Source organism: Varroa jacobsoni, unplaced genomic scaffold, assembly GCF_002532875.2.
Source record: "Varroa jacobsoni isolate VJ856 unplaced genomic scaffold, vjacob_1.0 scaffold_910, whole genome shotgun sequence".
NCBI classification, from domain to species: Eukaryota; Metazoa; Arthropoda; class Arachnida; order Mesostigmata; family Varroidae; genus Varroa; species Varroa jacobsoni.
Window position 1 is genome coordinate 17,987 of NW_019213812.1, and position 22,136 is coordinate 40,122.

The 22,136-nt window shown below is 40.6% G+C and overlaps 1 protein-coding gene and 1 long non-coding RNA gene across 3 annotated transcripts; one reads left to right on the forward strand and one right to left on the reverse strand.

Annotated features, from left to right (window-relative positions):
* The first annotated feature begins 9,638 nt into the window (after positions 1-9,638).
* Positions 9,639-15,164, forward strand: LOC111264885 (retinol dehydrogenase 16). Its single transcript, XM_022841119.2, has 7 exons — positions 9,639-10,498; positions 10,794-10,852; positions 11,237-11,390; positions 11,754-11,936; positions 12,317-12,449; positions 14,079-14,244; positions 14,701-15,164. Exons 1-7 carry the CDS (start codon positions 10,240-10,242, stop codon positions 14,881-14,883), a joined length of 1,137 nt encoding a protein of 378 aa, XP_022696854.1. The 5' UTR covers positions 9,639-10,239; the 3' UTR covers positions 14,884-15,164.
* Positions 15,165-16,365: 1,201 nt separating this feature from the next.
* On the reverse strand, positions 16,366-18,198 carry LOC111264886 (uncharacterized). Of its 2 annotated transcripts, none has more exons than XR_002683139.2 (3): positions 17,966-18,198; positions 17,260-17,637; positions 16,366-17,064 (listed from the first exon to the last, which is right to left on the reverse strand). It is a non-coding gene; the product is annotated as an uncharacterized LOC111264886 (long non-coding RNA). The 2 variants fall into 2 exon arrangements; XR_002683138.2 differs by having other exon boundaries at positions 17,765-18,195.
* Between the last annotated feature and the right edge of the window lie 3,938 nt (positions 18,199-22,136).

Here is a 22,136-nt window from a genome sequence, read left to right on the forward strand (position 1 = left end):
CTTATAACTGCCTGATGGTGAGGTCCCAATGTCGACGATAGGCCCGCAGACCCAGAGAAGCAAAAGCTCTGTAAACAACCCAGAATGCTGTTGTCGTCGAAATGCGTACGGACATTTTCGGTCTATACAAGAATAATTCAGTAACCATTCAGCCTATTCGAGCTCCGTCATAGGTATCCAGCTCGGAGGCTCGGAAGTAGTCAGCAGGAGTGTTTCTTTTTTTATAAAAAAGTAAAGCTATATCGTAGCAAGAACTCACAGCCCATCAGCTACAAATGCTTCCAAGCCTTTTCATATAAACGCAATTATTTGACCTTTTTATGACTAACATAATCAGTACGAAACGGTAATCATCCCAATTGTAACTATTACGTAGTTAGACATCTACGCAGATCGCTACTGGTAGACCCCGCAAAGGCCGAACCCTTATTCCTAAATTTTTTATACTATGGAAACACATGCCAACTTAGCTTTGTTGACAAAAGAATATTGCGTCATTGAACCATGACGAAAGAAACGCAGATTTTATAAACAGTATTTTCCATTGCGATTTACTGTGCCTAGTGTTTAAAAGCTACGACCGAATTTAAACATAGAATCTACTTAGAATTAGCGTAATAATTACCTAGAGTAGTTCACAATCAACTCGTCCATATATCACAAAATATCATATAAATTAAATAAGTTGTGTTCTCAGTGTGTGATTTCCGTTTAAGAACGTTACAGAAAGCGTCCATATGATTAACACATTGGCTGTAGAGCGGTAATTACTCAACACGGATCTCCAAATGCATACAGGAAGAGATCAGCGATAGCAGCAGTCTTATTATGCGACGTGTCTATATGGCGATCCTCCAGTTTATTTGTAGCTCGTTCTTCTATGCGGTTCGCAATGATCTGTCGCGCTAGGTCGTCTGCAAGACTTGAAGTACTAATACACGCAGATTACTTTTAGCACTTTCGAATAGAAAACGCTTTACCAAGAATAATTGAGTAGGGTATAGTTTTTGTAAGCAACGTAGCGTAACGTTCAGTATATTTATGTTCGAAATATTCGAACGTATGTCTCATGAATATAGGAAATTTCAATCATATATACTTTTCCGTCGGCCGGAGCTGGTGGCCAGGAGTGGCAGGTAGCATGGGACGGACAATTTTCTGAGTAAAACAATCAAATACACCTCTTGCATAATTTATGTATCGCAGCCACTCTGTCTCAGGCAGCGTGACGCCAGCTTGACGTCGCGCCACCGATGACAAGATTGACTTACTCATTTAAGTCATACGTCGACTGTAATCGGCTCCATGTACGACTGATTCGAACAAACAAACACGCTCCATAGTAAAACAGAAAGCTTTAAGGTCGTAGGTACACATAGAACTGATCGCAGAATTTGCTCCGATAACTGTCTACATTTGGGCAAACGGTTTTTGCCGTGTTGGTGGTCGACACTTACAGCAGTAGACACACCGTTATCGCCGCTTGCACCGCCCCGGTTGCACTGAGTGAACTGGAAGGGAATGTGGTTTAGTCTGTTAGCGTACAGGTCTCGAAGCCTTCAGCTTTCCGCATGGCCTGATACGCCAGCGGACCTGGGGCGGTGGCGGCAGAAGCAGCAGTGTCGTCAGCGGTTGCTGCGCGAGTGACAACTTGCTCTCGAAGCCTGAGACCTCTGCACTGTAGGCCCTAGAGCGGCACACTACGGCCTACGGGCCTTGTGTCCTTTTTGGCCATAGTAGCGCCATGGTTCGCTGAACACGTGCTACCCACAACCGATGCCTCTTCTGCTGCTGCTGCTGCTGCTGCTGCCGCGTGCGCTTTTAGCAGACAAAGCCTTCGCACCGGAGTATCATAGAGTATGCCCCCTTTCTTCCTCGTGCCCAAGTTGAGAACCTCCGGAATATACTTGCTCTGGAGGCTATAATACGGTGGCTATAGAATAAATGTATGGCGTGGCTGCAAGCAACGATAGCTAGACTAGCACCCTCATCAGAATGGCCTGCACCAGAATGACAGCTACACTGCTGTGGCGATATCTGTGTACGCCAGCCACGTCGCTGACATGGGGGCTAAACGCTGGCGAAGAGGAACAACTGGTCCGGGAGGCGCAGCATAACATGGAGGGACCATGTAGCCGTGAAGGACCACAGAACAACCCTGTTACGCGCCTCGGCCTCAGGATTATATGTTACCTTTACTTCCTTATGACCAGCGTTATCCAACTCGTATTCTAAACGATCAAACTGTGGGCCGGGGTAGGCTGGATCCCAAATTTTTTTTTTTTTATCTAGCCCTCAATTGACCTCATTAATTAGAGAAAAAAAACTTGGCCTTTCTAACGAATGCTTCAATGCTGAATGTAGCTTAAAGGTACTACGTAGTAAGAGTTAATTATCTAACCCTTTCAATAAGTTCGTCTAAGTGTATTTGATCTAATTTGGCTTAAACTCGAAATTTTATTTTACTTCACTTCAAGTTTTTAACTAGGACACCTAATGTAATATTTGTCTAGGTTCTATTTAAATTAAATATAAGAATTGCTTATGTGGACATGGAATTCCACCTATCACCTACCATTACAGTGAGAATTATCATTAGTTCAATAGTAGATACATGCAATCATGAAGAAACCAACAGCATCATGGAACATAAGACCGACCCTTGTTTGTTTAGAAGGTCTTTTTAGCCTCAAGTTGTTCGAGTACTGTGTAAAAATAGGGCGCTCCGAACGCCACTATGGCCTATACTTTGAAGAAGTATCAATAAGTTTAGCTTCGCTCTGCTTTATCGCTATCGTTATAGCTATTAGCTATCTATCTTTCAGTTATCAGTCAGATTAAAGCTGCTATTACAGCATTACCATTGACACAGTGATATATGAATAAACGATACAAATTTTCTATTCTCATTCTATTGTAAAATCGTCCCTTACAGCATAGATCTCAAGCATTTTTATAGGGGTAATGTTTTTTTAGTCATAACCCCATCCATTGTGGTTTCTAGTATTTTTTTTTCCTTTTTTTTTTCTATATTCGTTATGACCTTATCCGCGCCTTTTACCGCGCCTGTGTTATCAACATAATCACACTCTGGCGTTTCGTGAAACGTCGTCCTAATAGGCACTAAAGTGTTTGGTTAAGAAAAAAAACATCGATGTGTTTGTTCCATGAGACACAGTATTTCTAGACGCCCCGAGGGGCAAAATCTTCTTCTAGCAAATTCTCGCGTTTTCACGTTTCTACCGATGCGTCACTATGAGTACAATTGATTGCGATATTCATAAGTAGTAATTTTTCTAGCTCAAATACATTATTTGGTGCCGTAACAAATTTAATGCTTGTCGCGTATATTTGCAAGTTCGCCTTTCTGTTCCCAGTGATGATTCTTCGTGCTAAGCAACACATTACAATGGGACCGTTAACGTTGAGCTTGACTGACAAGTGTGGGAGCTGATGATTTAGAAAACATCATAAAGTTTTTAATGTTCAAGAGTAAATTTTCCATCGTTGGAAGCGAAAACAGTGCCGGATTTATCCCTTTCGAAACAATTATCATAGTTGAACCAGAGGTTTTTTCATTCGTTGCGTTTAAATTCTTAGAATGAAGCCTCGTCGCCCCTACGAAATCTAGATCCAATCTGCATCTGCCTATGTATGCGTCATTTATAATGGTGGAGCTTTTATGGATGGAAATGGAGCTTTTAATTGAGCCATTCAGCCAGGTAGGCAAAAATCACGCTATGAGGACTAAGCACGCCACACACTTTAACCAGCGTTGTTAACCATAGCAATCCATCGGTCCAGATCATATCTTCAAGTTGAATTTAATGCCGCTACACTGTGTTACGATATCGAGTACATAAATTCAGGGCTATTAAGTTGATCTTAAAACATTTCGGTCTGGGTCTGGGTCAAGGAGTTATTGATATTTTATATTAGCTATATCTAATCTATATTAGCATTGTGTCTATCGTTGCTTTATTAGACGCTTCATTGTTGCTAATGAAAACGAACGAGGCAGTCGAAAGAAATTTCAATATATCAACAATTGTTGTTTGATGAGTGTCAGCTCAAACAAAAGGGGTGAATCCATCGCGTGTTGAGACTAGATGATATAACTCACACTGGTGATTTCTTCAAACCGTCTGATACGCTTGCGTGGCCTTAACCATGAACATTGGACTTGTTGGCCGCTCCTAGGGTGTTAATCAAGGTAAACGTTTTTTTGCCACCCGTTGTACCCGTTCCTCTCCAGAGCTAGTCCCATTGACACTTAACAAACACGCAGCGTAAGCAATTGCTTTTTAACCGAAGAACAAAACTAATCAAAATACGTCAATGGCCTGAATCTGAGCTAGAAAATCCGCAAACACAATTATTAAGATTAAATTCAGTTGCTATACTGAATACAGGAAAAATCAATTTGGCTGACGGTCGTTTCGGGCCACGACAACGAATTCGGTGACATGTTGTTCCTTAAATTAGCTCTAGATCATAGATTTGGGCTAGATCAGTACAAAATCTTTGAGTTGCTTTTTGACATAAATGTTACGAATAAGCGAGAACCTTAGATCTTTCAAAAAAAGTAACCTTACTAGGTTAACTAAGGCTTGACATTTGCAAAGGTTAGTGTTTGTCATTCTTTCCTCTGTCTATAGTTGCTTGCTCATGTAGAAACGGGTGTTTCCAAGTTACTGAAAGAAAACAATTTTACTATCGTCGCTCGAAATTTGAGAAACAAGAGAATCTAGAGTGAAGTTTGTTTTATTGATGTGATTCTATCTATATTGGTATACTTTACTTTCATATTCGGCCCTGTATGCTTTCAAAAAGGAGTAGGGTTTATAAGAAAAGCTCGCAAATATTGAATTTTGCTGTGTCTTTCATGCTGAGGCATGCTGAGCAGCTGGCACTTACGATATAATAAATACAAGCTTTTAGATACAAGCGGTTTAAGTGGGTGGTCGCCACAAACGACAGAGTGGAATTGTTTCGAAGCTAAAAACTAAAATATAAAAGATGACTTAAATCATTTCCAGTACCAAAATAATGCGACAACGTTCCGCCAATATTCTAAGTAAGAAACTGGTTGTCCATGGGTGTCACAATAGAAGGCACCGTCTGTATTCCGTGTTCTTACTATTATTATTATTATTTATAGCAACAATGACTTATACGAGCGTCACACTGAGAACTTTTTAACGGGTACCGCACTGGCGACAATCTAATTATAATTGAAAAAATGTTGGAAATCTATATTATAACCTTTAATATTCACTCTTTCTAGATGTTTGGTCAAGCGAGGGAGACATTGGAATATCCGAATAATATTGATATTATATTTTAGCACATCGCCGCCTATTACACGTAGCGTTTATGCAAATATTTAAAGGAAAAGTTAATAATTATTTATTAAGAATGGATTTCTAATAAGATCCGTTGTTCTTAAAGTTGGAAATTCGAATTTCTAAAATGGGCTCAGGAGACAACGACGAATATCATAACTAGCGTTCATTTAGCATGCTAAAAATTATGTTTTTTCCAAACTTTAAATGCTGCTAAATCTCTAGCTGTACCACTTGTACTTGTACTTCCCATACATAGTCACCCAACGTTATTGTGTCCCACACCGTCAGAGCTCTAATAACTGATGGAACAATCACAACGGTGACCCCAGACCCAAGCACCTCGTCTATATCTGTCGTATATATGAACGTCGAGATCTTTGACCTGATCCCCAGGTTGCAAGACCGATCTATTTTCTTGGGCACCGTACTGCTAAGCCGTATTCTCTGTAACCTTACGAAGAAGAACGATTCTCATTGACATGTCCGTGTCATCCAAACGTTTGCAGAATGTTCGTATACTAATTGTGTTGAATTAAAAAGATTAGCTTCGATATAGATCAGGCATAAATGTTACAAATCGAAAAGCTCAAGATAATGCGTTCCGCTTCGCAAAGGGGAAAACGGAGAATCAGGGATTTGTATGCCTAGTATACTTAATATATATATAGTTAGAGCGTGTAAACATCAGTTTGTTCAGGTCTTCAAATCGGCAGATATGCGTAACGTTGCGTTATTAGTTTATCCGAAAATACTTTCTTCATTTGACAGACCTTTGGTACGTAGCGTTCGGGCCGAATATCTGCTCGTCTGTGCTCGACCCCTAATGATCGTGTTGAAGATTAGGAGGTTAGAGATACAAATGAAGCGGCTTACAACATTCCTGGTTTACAATTATAGGTTTTCTTTACATGGCTAATTTTATTGCGGACTCGATGGGCAAACTGGTCGTGTCTTCCTTGGGCGAGCCATTTGACGCGGATTCTAGCCATAGGATGTCGGCGTGTGTGCGGTTCAACTCATACGATATAGATAAAAGAAATCGAAGTACATTTTGGCCTATACAAATCGGGGAATTCTGATTAACAACGAAACGTTTTTACTTCCATTGCCAACTCGTAATTTGAAGCAATGAATACATATAACTAAGCAATCACTTGATGTCCGCACTGTACTGTTGCATTGATAAATAACAGTAAATCAACTTAAAGATCTACCTTTACATAAGCATGTCTATACATAGAAACCTTTTCAAGTTATCACATGTTGCAGGGCCATAGTGGAGAACATTGCACTTACCTGTTCTAAATGGAGACAGAGCTGATGGATGAAAACGAGCCAGTTTCTTATCGCACTTGCGAAAAATAGATACACGATACGAAAGATACGTTCATTTGTGCTCGAAAGGTTATCTTGTACTCAAAAAGCAGTCAGTCAATGCAAAAGCTGTTTGATTCGCTGCTTTTATTAATAAATGAATGAAAAGATAAATGAATATACTAATGAACTTGTGCTGCACGGACCAGTGTGCTGGTGGGTTTATGCGTGACGAGGTTCCGTATCTGTTCCACAATGTTCGGCAAAATGACGATTAGAAATACCTTGTTAGATACATTGAGCCGATTGAACGGCTCGTATCAACAGCTGAAAATCTACATCCTGGAGATCAGTTCGGCCAGAACAGTCGCTCAGCTCAAAATGGTTTGCTTCATTGATGAAAAGCTTCGATGGTTGAACGCTGCTGCGTTCAGTTCAGTTGTCACGATGTCAAGAACTTTCACCGATACCCCTTCTTGCCGCAGTGTGAGGTAGTCCCCTTAGTATCTAAAAAAGTGCGGGAATCATATTTAGGCTTGAACTAGTTTTCAATAGGCGTTGGTTTCCATGGGGGCTAAAGTGTTCCCTTTATAACACAAACACCTTTTTCGGGCACTGCGTTTCGTCGAGCTATCACTGGCATGAGGGGCAGAGATGATTACCGTTCGTACTACAATAATACGTACACTTTGTGTACAACTGCGCATTTTAACTATCGTTGAGACGCTGACACACGCGATGATGGCGGTTGGTTTGAGACCCACTATCGAGTTAGCAGTACCATAGGCAACAGCAGAAGCTGTTGCCTAAGGTCCACGATTATACATTTGCAGAATTCGCTGCCATCTTCCTTGAAGGGATTCGAAAGCAGGACACCAAATTGTACAAAGTGGTGTTAGTAATAGTTAAATTATTAGCGTATCAAAATAAGCTTTTTTGAAAATAAAAACACTACACCGTGTCCAGAGCGTTTGGTCAAATATACTTGTCGAATGCAGAATGCGAGAGCACTCTCCACGTAAGTACTGATTATGAGCATATACTTTGTAACGTGTCATGGACAAAATTTATTTATAGCTATTTTATAAATTTTATATTACTAAGGAGTGCAAAGTCCCAAGGTTACGAATACAGATTCTATACTGATTAACTATTGACGTTTCCCTAGTCGGAACGAAGACATGCAGGCTAAGGGTAAACGTGCTTAGGAAATTCACTAAACGAACGGAAGATTCCGTGACGAGAAGGAGCATACTTTTTTTTGGTTTGTTTTGTTGGTTTTCAACGGCTCAACTTACTTGCAATCGAGCAACTAACTTGGCACATGTATCAATGAATTTTAATCCCAATAGTTATCTAAAAATCTGCGCCTTATTAAACAAATTGTTCTACACAGTAGTACAATTCGTATTAACTGATTCAGTAATATTATGCTAAATTTAAAAAAAAAATATTGCGCTTTTTAGGCAATTATTTTCGTTAAAATAACATTTACAGGAACAAATTTTTTTTAATTTTAACACCACTTCGTTGACGATGGTTAAGGCTCTGTATAATATTTTTCGGTAATAGAACCGTGGAAACGACACGCTCTCGAATAGAGAAGCAATTAGATGAGTCGGCCTTGTCATTGACGCACTTGTCGATGTCCACTTGTCAAGCCTTAGCGGTAAATTGTAAGTTCGAAACTACGACAATTGTAACTTTCACTCATTGATTGTTCTGGATGATCGCAAGTTGATGCAATCGACTAGAAACTGTTATTGTTCCAAGTGAAGGTTCCAATTAGCTTGTTTCGTAGTTTTTAAAAAAAAGTATATAGCTCATGTGAGTCAGACCTCTTTATGAGCCATGTTCTGAAAAAGCACACGAATGAACAGACGGCGATTGATCCATCAGTGTTACAAAGACTACTCGTAAATGGGATCAAAGCATATGCTCATTCAAAGAGCAAGCAATGCTTAAAAAATCAGAAAAAACGCAAAGACATAAGCTTGCAATTTTCCGTTCGTCTACTTATGATCATTCGTATCGCTGTCATAACAATACAGACATTCAACACTATATTACTATATCCTGGAGATTATATAATAAAGTATGAGAAAAAAATAGCACACGATAACAAGGAACAGCATCGATATCGATTTACTTTTTTCGTCATAAACACTAAGCCCAATATTTTGACGTCGTCATTTTGGCCAAGGGTCTCTAAAAACTTGTATTACTTGTGTCATCTAAAACAGAATAGTGATCAAATTTAGCATAAGGAAACCATTTGTAGCACAACGGCCTAAGGCACAACCAGCCTTCACTGGAATCACCTTCCAATCAAAAGCGCTTCTTTATATTCTTATAGCAAAAGGTAGTGAAAGCCTCACAGATGTGTCTTAAACTTGCCACTGCTTATGAAAGTAATAAATGGACCCCGCAGCAAAGGCTTACGATGTACAGACATGACTGAATGAGTGAAGCGAGCAACTCCAGTATGTCTGTAATTGACTATATTTAGGCGCTAATAAAATACATGAACACTCGTTATGGAAAGGATATTTCCTGTAGCTAACGTATCCTTATGTTGAACGACTCACTCCTTTAATAACACAAATTTCGCGTGTAATTCTAATATGGTGCAGTGTTTTTGATCGGCTCAATTGGGAAGTATTGGTAGGAGACATTTCATTCCCGTCAAGGACAGCTTCGAAATACTACTTGGCCCCTAGCGCCTAAACAGTAGGAAACGTACGGCAACACGCGAATCATCGTCTCGTAAATTATAGGGTATTCTGTATTTCGTAAAAGTTTGCTACCTCACTCGATTCAACTCATGGATTTACCCATAATTGGTGACGCGTCGTTACCAATACAGTACGATGACATACGCAACATGATAACTAAAAGGAAAGATACAAGAAAAGCACCGCTGAGAAGACGTAACTTTATTGACACTATAGCTGGTGGTTGACTTATCGTAAGACCCAAGAAGCAATGAACATTCTTTGATATGAGACTCTAAAAAAGAGAAGTACCCTTTCGTTCGTTGAATCTCAATTCTCGTATTATACGCCCACACAAACAGACACACATGGCGCTCGTAGAAACTCGACGACTATTAAATTGGCTGATAGATAGCATATGTAAATAGCCCCTTGACCCTTTGTGCCTAGGGGATGGAAAGTAGGCGACTGTTGTCTTAGCTGGAGATGCACTTCCTTCTCTGTACTTTGGTTCTTTATCTATCTCACGTAGTAGCTGTCTCGAGTCCGCTATGTATCTCGTTGAATCGAGCTGACCCCTCGATAAATGACCAACCGCTGTCTCTAGTGCGCGTGTAACGATCACATCCACTGAGGTCTCTTGAGGCTTAGCAAAAAATTGAATAGTGCCTGCAACACGAAGCTGCAGTAGCTGAGGCAGGGAAAAGATCGAAACGGTTCAGTGTACCCATCTCGGTGTTAAAGTTGACCCATTCGCTGAATGGTGCCGCGTACCGACCAAGAGCTCTGTGAAGTAAAGCTGAGATAGAGTGAATCAATCTATTAGTCTTCGAGAGACGGTTAATTGTGACTAATTACTTGAAATGGTTTTGGATTCGTGGCGCCGCCCATCAGGAGGCAATATGACATGGTTCAATATGAAACATTACCTTCTGTTATCATTTCTTACATTTAAATTTCTGGACTGGAGTCGCGCTACCTCGTTGCCGCTTTGGGATCTTTTGTCATATATCTTGGTATTGGGAGCGAGCTACTGGCTGGGATTCGTAACGTATCGATACTTGAAGCGATATAATCTCGCTTTTCAAGTCGCTAGTTATAAGAAGGCCATAGTAATTACTGGTATTGTATTAATTATTTTTCTAATTTATACAATTTCTGTTCTTTTTTATTCTAAGAAATAATCTAAGATTTTTGTTAATCTGTGGACTGTTCAAATGGATGGTAGTAGATAACCTTAAATTAGAACCAACGACCGTAAGACACCTATGAGATATTGCTATTGATTTTGCCAGTCGCTAAATAATTATGGGACGCTTCATTAAATCTGGTATCAATATGTTATTGCACGGTTAGAGTTATGGGACTAGAACATACCTGGGATAGCGCATTAAACTGTGCTGATGGACCTTCGCAGGTTGTGACACAGGATTTGGAAATATGCTCGCCCGCAGATTGGCACCCCGTGGCTTTCAGGTAAATTTGGTAGTTGTTAGCATTATGCCAATGTAAATTTGGTGCCGTTGAGCGATGTTTCTCTGAATATTGTTAATACGCATATGCTCAATAGCATATCTTTTTATCGCACGCTGAATTTCGTTCCATGTTAACAGGACAGCTTTTTCAGCAAACCACATAGGTTGATTTAAGCGCAAACGACAAGAAGTTACATATTTTATCCACTAATGTTCGAAACATTCCAAAAAAAACACGTTTATATCCATGGCTTGAAAGCGTATTTTCAAACGCCAAAGAAAGACTTTATCACGAACATGCTGCAGTGCACAAGATCGTAAATTAAGTCAATAGCCACTGCGTAGCATCTAAAACAACTGATTGTGTGCATTAAACCCTATCTAGGTTTTGGCGGGCTGTCTGAATCCTTCAGCTCCCGAAGCAACAATACTAGAGACGGTGCCCAATGTCAGCGTTTTTCCTCTTGACGTCACAAGTGAGGGAAGCCTTCGTGAGGCTTTAGACATCGTTTCTACGAAGCTCAAGGAATCTGGACACGGTAGTTATTTTTTATAAGCACAACTTTCCATCTAACAATATTGTCGGGCTTTGTGTGGTGTGCTGTGGCAAATGTCGAAAATAAACGTTATCTGTCTCCAAATGAAAAGACTTCATGTCATGGTTCCCCCCAGAAACGGATGACATCTGTGCAACATCTGTTTGCCGTTAATAAAAAGATTTGTCGCTCCATAACAGCCGGAACGAACTTCTGGCCTTTTCTTTTACGACGACCAGCTTTCTTCGTAAGGGTCAGAATACATCAGTTTGATAGTGTGTGCGTATACGTCGCACCTGCTAGGAGAAGTGTCACCTTAAATCCCCAATTTTATCTTACATATTGCTTGCTTGTTGTTTTTTGTAGATTTGTGGTGTGTAGTTTGCAATGCCGGCATCTGTGAAGTCGGCGAACTTGAATGGCAGAGTATAATGTCCATCGAGCGAACTCTTGACGTCAACGTCATGGGCTCTATTCGAACTATCCGGACATTTTTGCCGACTCTTCGAGCCTCAAAGGGACGAATTGTTCTTTGTGCTAGTGTTCTGAGTAAGTGAAATCATCCCAATTAGACGACGAAACATTACAATAAAATACTACACCTGCCGCAGTAGCGAGACCGCTACCAAGTCGTTTTCTCCGTGATGAACTTAGTTCTGCTTTTTTTTTTTTAACATACTATTACTAACGTGTTATTTCTATTAAGGGATAATTATTTGGTAATAAAGCAGATACTGAATTTCCGCACCGGACGATCATTCCTATTCTAGTCTATTCTTCCGCTCCTTAGATATAACAGCGGTTCCTTGATTAGGGTACAAAGCTAGTGGCAAAGTAACAAAAAAAGCTGTTGCCTCAAGTAGAATTGACCAATTACAAGTAAAGGCGTTCGTGGAAAGTTTATAATGCTGTACGTTGATGATTCGTAGGCAACATTTCCAGCCCTGGATTCGTTGCGTACTCAATGAGCAAAGCGGCGATAGCTTCTCTGGGAGAGGGACTCAAACGTGAACTGCAGGATTGGGATGTTAACGTTTGTACAGTTCAACCCGCGCTGTACAAGTGAGTTATTATTATTAAATAGAACCGTAAGCCTCTTTCAGCTGCTTCATCAGCTTTACCTTGGGATTCTGTTATATGTTCTGTGGGCATGAGTATCTGCTTGCCTTAAACATATTGTGCAGGGTGGCGCGTCAAAATTTAAAATGCCTTATTTTTAAGACTGTATTTAAAGAAAAATACATATTTCAACGATTTTTTTTTGCATGTTATATATGTATTATTCCCGTCATGCTCATTCAATATAGCAACCACTCACCACCATTACAGCCTCAATCAATGAGTCATTCCGTCTTTAATCCAAAGATAACCTTTTACTAGTGAGTGTGCGTCAAGTAGGTATAAACTCGTTAAAGTGTTGCTCAAATATCCTACATACAAAAAAATCAAGAAAAAAAATTGACCGGTAGGCCAATGTGTCGCAAAAATGCAAAAGCTCAAAACAGCTAGAGGTTCCCAAAGAACTAGCCGATGGGCTTTATCTGAACGACTCAGTTGGCGACTGATGTTCTTTTCCTTGAAACAGGCGTAAATTTCTGTATCTAAAGCCTAGATGTATCAAAGAAAAGTTGTTGAGTCAGTTCGCCTTATGGAAGTCTTCTTCGCATTTTTCAGAAGCCCCATGAAAACTGACGAAATTTACGGCATCAATTTTCAGCAAAAAATGAAATTCTTACTCTTGATGAGGGTTCGTCCAGCGCTGGAAAATTAGATAATAACTGATCTTCGTTTAAATCTTGAAACGGCGCATCATTATTTCCCATAACACGTCGACTGTTTTGCTCTACAGAGAACTAGCTTTCGTCTTCAACCAAAACTAACAGGTAGGCGCATAATTGTTACGAGAAACGGTCCACCAAAGTGTTTCCCAACTTAAAAACAGCATTTTGTATGTACACTGATTTTGCACTCCTAACTACATCACTTCTTCATTTTTGAGTCGTTCTTTACTCAAGAAGAAACAGCTGGTCCACAAGCTGGTCTGGAATAGAATTTGGATGGTACCAAGAAGAGGACAATGACTTTATGTATAAGAAATACTGAGCTTGGCTTAGAACTTAATTCGTGCAGCGATGAGGATCGTCTCTAATTTGTAGATTACTAACCGGAACCGCTCTCTTGTTTAACCTATGGATGTGCATTCAGACTTACTAGAATGTGAATTTTTATTGGTTATAGTTATGGTTTTAGCAGCTTAATGGTGCGAAAAATGCTTTTAAAAAGTTCTTGTTCCTGAAAATGTTTCATTCGCCGCTCCTTTAGATGAGATGACAGTTAATAAGAATCGTTGTCATCACATGATAAGACTTACGACCTTTGACCGCTCTACCTCTTGAAAATCACATTTTTGCAAAGGAGAATTAAATGGTAAAGAAAGTCAATGAACCACTGTAATTTTCTAAAAAAATACAACTCTCAAAATGACCCAGACCAACAAAAAAAAAACAGCTTTTTACTTGTATTTTTATCACCCCCATACACTATTGTACGATACGACTGCATGAGGGTACGCTTGACGATATTTTCGTTGCTGACTACATGGTGCATGTTATTGGCATTGCTTATGGCGGTAATGGCAATTCGAAAACAGGCGGAATTGGGCAGAGATTCTAACGTTCATCCGCACGGCAGAACCGGGCTTCTCCGTTTCGACCAAGTGAAGAACGACTTCTTCAGTGCCCAATTGAACATGCTTTCCGAACATGTTCGTAGTGACTACGGACACGAGTACTTCATTGCCTTCTGGAACACAATTGCCAAGTTCTTCGAGAAGCACGCCAACCCATATCCCGAACAGGTTTGTCTAGTGTGAACGATATTTGCTGCAACAAATGCTAAGTTTTCTATCCAAATAAGTTATCATCACAGAATTTCTTGTATCATAAATGTTTTAGTAATCAGACGTTTGAATTTAGTATCTAACGGCAAATGTACGCAAATCAATGAATAAGATTGTTTGCTGTTCTAATTATAATTTTCTCAGATAGATTACTTCGAAATATTGTTAATTATTATGATTCCTATCGAAGATAACAAAAATCGTCGAATTATTCGAAATTGCTATGGTTAGAAAATCAGTTTGATGTGAATTGATTTAAATAACTTTGATTACTAATAACACCGGTCATTAATAGGCTTGCATAAATGAAACTCTTTCCATATTGATACCTCTTTGTAAAAAAAAACAACTTATATTACTGTATTATTTTTTATTTCTTTGGCTTACTTTATTTTTGTGTTATTTCGATTGCAGGCAGTCGATGTCCTGTACCATGCAATTACGACGGTATGGCCAGAAACTCACTATAGAGCTGGCAGCTGGAAACAGCTAATTCTCTACAACCTGCTAGATTACCTGCCTACGGAGGTGGTTGATCTGATGTTTGATAAGATCATGAAGCCTCCTGTATTGCCAAATGCTGTAATGAAAAGCTAATCGTAAACGCAGATGCGGTCAGTTGAATTTCATTTTCGTCAAATGGATCACCATTATAAATTGCGGATGTCCACTACTATACTTAGAGAGAATTGCCGCGCACAAGCTAAACGTACTATCATGGCGTTTGTATCGTGCGCTATAAAATTTACAAGCAAACAATCTGATAACAGAAGCGTTTCAGCAAATGTTGTTGGTAAGACGTTGCCGGGCCGGTGCGGATCGCTGCGTTACTGAACACCGCTGTACAATAGATGTTAATAAAGCGCATGTACACTACACAGGGCTTTTTTTAAATTCGGTAATTTCTGTTTTCGATTGGCCATAATTTCGAGCTTATCTAAAGCTAAGTATATTACTCATTTTTATCTAATATTAGGTACATTCGCTCTAGACATTTCATATGAATTTTTGGACACACTCTTGTTGATCTATAATGGTCGTGTTCGAAAAAGAAATATAGGGGTAAACAAATTTGATCGGTTTTATCTAGCTTCTGTGGACAACGAAGAAGGTCTGCTGAGAAACAACCTAACGGGTCCACTGGTTGGCTTGACGTGGCTATCATTTCTTAGGTCGACCACACAATGAAGGACGATGCCCGACCTTGTTGCAGGCACAGCTGTGAGAGCGGCATTACTGTTCTCGTCTGTTTACGAACACCGGGCCCCGTTACTCCGTGTCCTACGACCCGTCTGATTTCACGATGGCGCTTGATGCATGGCCTATTCCCTCTGTAGAAACTTCAACGTCATCGATAAACCTCAAGTACATGATGCTGCTGTTTTTGGTTCTGTTCGAAGTGGTGGGGCGGCTAAACCTGAATTCCTTGAAGTTTATTCTGACAATTAATTTTAGCTATTGATTTGGATTTGTGCTTTTTCAATGGCTTAAACAATACGTTCTAGCGCATCGTGTTGCTAGCTAGAAGTCAGCAGTTTTCATTACTGGTAAGCACGTATACCGACACAAACAGTGGCTACATATGGCAAAATATTTCAATGCACAGTAAGATGTGCAAATTCCGATAGGTATCTGAGCTCTATACTTGCATAACTAATAAGCTACTTTAAGAAGGTAAGAATTATTATGGTAATGTATTCCATTATGTTGTAAAGTGAGAACAAGCTCGATCCTGTTTCTCGATTGCGTTTCCCGCTATTCTTCCATTTTTTAGCCGGGGAATGATACCACCGAAGACGCGAGTTAAAACAGATCGAAGTATACACCATACGGGCTCAAATTAATATATGAAGAGCACCGTGTTCTCATTGTAAGTCAAAAATCATAGTTGTAAATATATATGTATGTATGTACGTGTTAGGACTGCACAAATCTAAACATTTTAATTTATTGATCAACTTCATGATTAGTACAATCTAGAAGTTGATATGTATTAGTTAACCGAGGTGGCTCTTGGAATTCTATTTTACAGGATTCGATACCGATCCTGTAAAACAGATACGAATTATTACATAAAGCTAAGGTGCCACAAATAAATGTTTATTCAGTTATTCCACTTACGACCTATGGGTAGACAATAAATAGTTGGTTTGCTCCATTAGGGCTCTAATCTATTTACTGCGGAACGAGATCATTAGGCTGATGTGATTTTTTTAAATTTCATTTCATTGAAATTTTATGATTTACTTATGCATCTTTCTAACCAGCTGCTGAGGCACTATATGTATGTGTGTGTATGTGCGTCTTGGAAAAATACGCGCCTCTGAAATAGGAACCATTTTTTATATGATGGGAGCAGTGTTAGAGGGCGTACAATGTGATTCAAGCGATTACGTGATTCTTTTCACGGACACAAATGATCAGCTCGTGTGAAGATTGTGCTGATAAAAGTAGAAAAAAAAATGGAACAAAGCTACCCACAGCACTGAAACCTGTTGTGGACTTATCGCGTTAAATGTTCATGTAAAGATAGATAGCGTTGAAGTCAATTGTGCTATATAAGCTTAGTTAAAAACTATTCACATTGAACTGGCATAGATGACAGTAAAGCTGGTGCTTCTCGCCAGCCAATGTGTTGAACGACTGGGTGGAATCCATAACGATGGGATTTAATTCATACTGAAAAAATGCCGAAACCTTGAATAATTCCTTTCGATGTCACGAATGAGGAGAAATTCTAACAGATTCTCAAAAGTGTTTGTTGAAGGTTTTCTGAAACTGAAATCGGTAAGCACATATCTTAGCGACCTAAAAGAACATTAAAAAAAAATATTATATTCTGGGTAAATAGTATGGTATTCACCTTAACAAATTGAGAGCTAACGAAATCAATAATGGCCCTGAATAATGACTAGGCAGCCTCACAGAGTTTGTAATGTCCTTCATAGTTTTAGAAGACTAACCTGTACGTACCTAAATAGCAGTACTCAAGCACAGTTTGCTTAACACTTGTTTTAAGTAGATACGAAAATGTGAAGCTTGTTTTTGTATCTACGCTTTTTGACTGTTCAGACTTCTTGTCCACCGCTATGCAATTCAGGAATGGCACCACAGGGTACGGCATCGATTGAGAGAAGCTTTGACATTAATGTCGTGGGTGTCATTCTCGTAATTCAAACCGTTCTTTTGTTTCTGCATGAACAAACGGCGTACTGTTATCACGGCCAGCGTCGCAACTTCGTTTAGATCCTTCAATCTACCTTGTCTTCCATTTAGATATCGCTAACGATCTATGTGCAGTCAGTGTATACTGCATTAATTGACGGATTTGTTTCTGGTCCGAGCGTTGAGCTGTTTGTGTCAAGCAAACAGTGAATGTAAGATAACTGAACATATATATAGACGTATATTAATCAATCTAATGTTCTACACAGGTAAATGCGCCTTTCACGCAAAGCCCAATATTTTTTTCACTTACCTCCGACTAAAAAGTCGAGAGGTTGCTTATAGTCACTTGTAGCCTGCTTGAACAATGCGATGAAATAAAGAAGATAACGAAATAGAACTTGGCACAATTATCACTCGTTCGAATATTAGGCAACGTTTACATGCTTGTTCTGGCTCTCTATTCAATGACGAAAGCTACAGTGGCTTTTGTTGTCGAAGGTTTGAAACGTACGCTGCAAATGTGATGTGGATGTGCCCGGTTAGACCAATGTTATACGGACGACTTAGCAAAGATTCATGCAGTACCTGACTGATTGTGATCTATGTCTATCGATAGTGACGAATATGTCGTCATTATCATTTACTAACTGTCAGATACATAGTCAAGTTGAGTATAAAATTATATAGGAGTCCTTCAAAAAAAAATAGAACAAAATGTGAATGATAAATATATTAATAATGATAAATATAATGTATTTTGCTAGATTTAGATTAGATTTGCTAGAATACACATAAAACTTTTAGCAGGGTTATAGTATATATATAGAAGATGATAGTGAAATATAACTCTTTACCTTTGATTATTATCTTTAATTTTAATTGTCTTTAATACAATAGCCTAGCCTTACAGCGGTATTGCAAAATAGTACAGTGAGTATTTTCAGTACTGTATACTCTGTTTTCTAGATTTAATCATGGTACCCAATTACTGCTCCTAATTAATCAAAGCCTGTTAATTTTTTACCCAAGTAGATCTAAGCTAGCCAGTTAATTGTTTTAGTGAATTAACAGTATTTCTAAGAATTACGTATATTTTGTAATTATTATATTTTATACTCTATAGAATATTATATTTTGTGAAACATTTGAATATCTCAGGACAGGAAAGAGTGCTTGAGAACCATAGAACTTCCGCAATTGCCTAAAAGCATACAAAACGACTACAATTTCCGGTACTTCAAGCAGTTTTGGTTGAATGCGTGAAATTTCATTGAAAAATTCGCAAACCAAAAACTGGACAGGTAGCAGCGGTAACTTAATCTCGATCAGGCAAACCGGAATGCATGATGTCTTTGCTATTCAAACACAAAAGTTATAGAATTTATTTCATGTGATTTGCTTACTAAGTTACTTGGAGAAATTTAAAACAATGGGCTTAATAGTGACCGTATTGACCACCCGACTTTGCCACTTACCCTTTTTATCCTCCAGAAATCTATCTATTTTTCTGTTTTGTTCCTTAGGCCGTCGCCGTGCTCGCGCATGCCGCCACAACGGTATGCCCGGATCCCATCTGCGTCTGGCAGGCTGGAGCTGTTTGCTTTTGTATAATCTTATTGACCTGCTGCCGATAGAAGTGACTGGCCTGGTTTTCCAACGGTTTATAACAAAGACGGCGGAATTTAACGCGCTCTTTTCACGGCAGGTGGCTGCGAGCGGAACGTGCAGCCAGCAGCTGCACATATGTAAATTATTCTGCCGCCTTAACTGATTGATCACTATTAGACGCGGAGCCACAAATAATGATTACCATGAAACCGCATGCTGCACAACAACGTACCTAACTATTACAGTAAAATAGAATGTTTTGTTTGAATTAAAGGGCAAGCCCGGCTTATCTGTCTCAGTTGATGCCTGATCGTGCGATCTACAGGCTTAAACGAATAACACATATTTGTAATATTCATACTATGCCATATATCCATATAACATCTCAAGGATTTTATCAAAACGCGTAGAAAGAGAGGCGAAAGGGCATCACACCAGGAAAATCTCAAACCAAAAGAGATATAAGCAGTGCCTGATAGGTACCGTATTTGTTTGTGTGTATGTTTGTATGGTCGCATGTGGATCAAATTTTCTGTGTGAGTGCTGCTCTGAACAGCGTGATTCCTTCCAACAGTCACGGTAGCGACCGATCCGCACCACTAGCGCCTTCCGTGATTTTATCAAAGTGAAATCAACAGAGCGCAAATCGCAAACTCAGCTGGTCTAGCGGTCAAAGCGCGTCACCGTCATACAGCGGCAGCGGTGCATTCGCTGCTATTCGTCAAGGTGTTCACGAGCGTGCCTGGGTTCCTTCTGTCCTCGGTCATCGAGGCAAGCTCTATTATTCCGTTCATGCAGGCGACAAAACTCTTAGCAAACTCATCGCCTCTACCAGTCCGCGCTTTGTATGTTGTGTGTATTCTCGTTGTATCTCGCTGCATCTGCAAGTCTTCCCGGATAAGTCTCGGACTACGGGGCGCCAAAGAGTCAGGGGTACGCTACACTCTGCTGGCTTGTTCCTTCGTCAGTTCCGACTCGGTTCATGTCAACATGAAGAGCAGGAACGCCGTGAAAAGAGGAAGCGAGCGAGAAAAAGGGAGCTGTTTGGACGCGAGAAAGCATTGTTGGAGCAAAGGGAGAACGGATGAGGCAAAGGAACGGGTCGCCCGTTTTGTGGTCCTGGAATTGAGTGGGTGGCAGCCCAACTTACATCATAGGTGAACATTTTTTGCTAGAAGAATGGTGCTCTGATCCCTTAAAAGACTAAGGTTTCGATGCTGTCTCGACTGCCATCGTGTGCAGCCGTGTCCGAACCAGCGTTCGTCGCTACTGCGACTACGTCTTTCTGTCGCTGTTGTCATGTTAATCATTACACTGAACCATTCGCTGGAGATTAAACAGCCTTCGGCAAGGAGTGCACCCGTCGTTACCTCGGCCGTCCGTGACTAGGACGATGAGGACGTCGTTGACGGCTGAGGTGATGGTAATGGCTGTGGGCGGAATTTTCATTGGAACTCATCAGGATTCCACCGGCGAGAACAACACTCATCACTGGCTCGATACCCGCACAGCGACGTCATCGCACCTCTGGTCCATCCTAAAAGTCCTCACAGCAAAGCTGTCAAAGATAGAACTGATACAGAACAGTCGACGTATCTGCAACACACAGCGCAAGCACCCAGTAACAGTCCAATACACGCGTACATACAGAAGGAAGGATGACAAACGTTCGTACAGCGCCAAATACTTTGGATCGGAACGTAGATCTCCGGCCGAAGAAAAGCAGCATGCGACGACGTTTGCGCTCTACACGAGACTGAGGCCGGAAGTCGACTTAGGTTATTAAGGAGCCTAAGCTGCCGCGCTGGAGAAAACGAGACAAACCGTAAGGTTACAATCTAATGTTTTGTTCTCACTTCCCTGCGTACATTTTTGTTTTTTTTTCTAATTTCTAGCGGTGTTTACTTTGTTCCCATTGCATATTTCTTCGATGTTGAATCCGTCCTTTTAAGTAAAACTCGATCTCTGCATCTCGAGCTATGGTTTCTCCAATTTACCCGGACCGACATGTTTACCTCCGCAGGAAAAAATCCATGAACCTGCAACATATTTTCTGCTTCGAATTATTTTTTCTACTCTAGTCCCGACAGCAGTATCGGCGAAATTGGTCCTCTTGTATGTTTTGACAACTAGTGACTTCCGGTCTTGTCGACATCGTTGCGGCTCACAAAGGAGCTCTCCGTGTCCTTTCCTTCGCCCTTAGCATAACTCACGATAGGCGCTAGTGACAACGACCGGATGGTGGCCCACGTTGTTTGCCTATGAAAATCGGGTCGCCATCAGTTCGTTGTTATCTGTCGTTATTGACCCCCGGCGTCAGAAGTTCGGCATACACTCAATTCTTTTGGCTGCCAGCTCCCTAGAAATCTGAACTCGCGTTGCCATTGTCACGGATACACGTCGGAACTACGATGGATTATTGTCCCAAGCGGCCGAATCGAGTTAGCCTTATTGGGTGAGCATTGAGCAGATCGGTTGGTACAACGATCGGCCACGGATGCGCGCGCTTATAGGTCGACATTTGTCGGCCACAGGCTGAGAGCTCTGTGAGCGCTGATAGGCGGCCACTACTGCGGCGTTGCGTTCACTGGCCGCCTGGAGAGGGTATTCGTGTCAACATAACGACATTGGACGTGTCGCCGCGATTTGCGAGTAAAGCGCCAACCGACACCAGGTTTCCACGGAGGTTTTCGACAGACTGACGAAGACTACTAGCAGAGTAGTACGCATCCTAACACCGACCGTTTGTGCCGGCGGCCACTATCGCCACTGCCGGTTTAGTGTGATGGTCTTTGATATGGAGATGATGATCCAAGAGAGCTATGCTTGTCCATGTTTATCGCTCGCGTCTCGTCACAATGGCCTCGAGGGCCTTACTCACTAGTGAAGAGCTAAAATGTTAGTGCACTCGGCAGAGAGCGGGCCAAAAGCCTAGAGAGTAACCCGGCGTTGAAGGACAGTGTGGCGCAAAGAGCAAGAAGGACAAAACGATGGAGAGGATGAATGAAAGATACACGGGAAAACGCACTGCATAGCAGGCTTTCTCGCAAGCTTCGACCGGTACATGCAACCTG

What these genes read in the sequence shown, in the direction of transcription:
- LOC111264885 (XM_022841119.2), top strand. Translation starts at nt 10,240, where the DNA reads ATGGTTTTGGATTCGTGGCGCCGCCCATCAGGAGGCAATATGACATGG. An exon ending in TGGCACCCCGTGGCTTTCAG is followed by an intron (nt 10,853 to 11,236) that starts GTAAATTTGGTA and finishes AACCCTATCTAG; the next exon opens with GTTTTGGCGGGCTGTCTGAA. An exon ending in GCTCAAGGAATCTGGACACG is followed by an intron (nt 11,391 to 11,753) that starts GTAGTTATTTTT and finishes TGTTTTTTGTAG; the next exon opens with ATTTGTGGTGTGTAGTTTGC.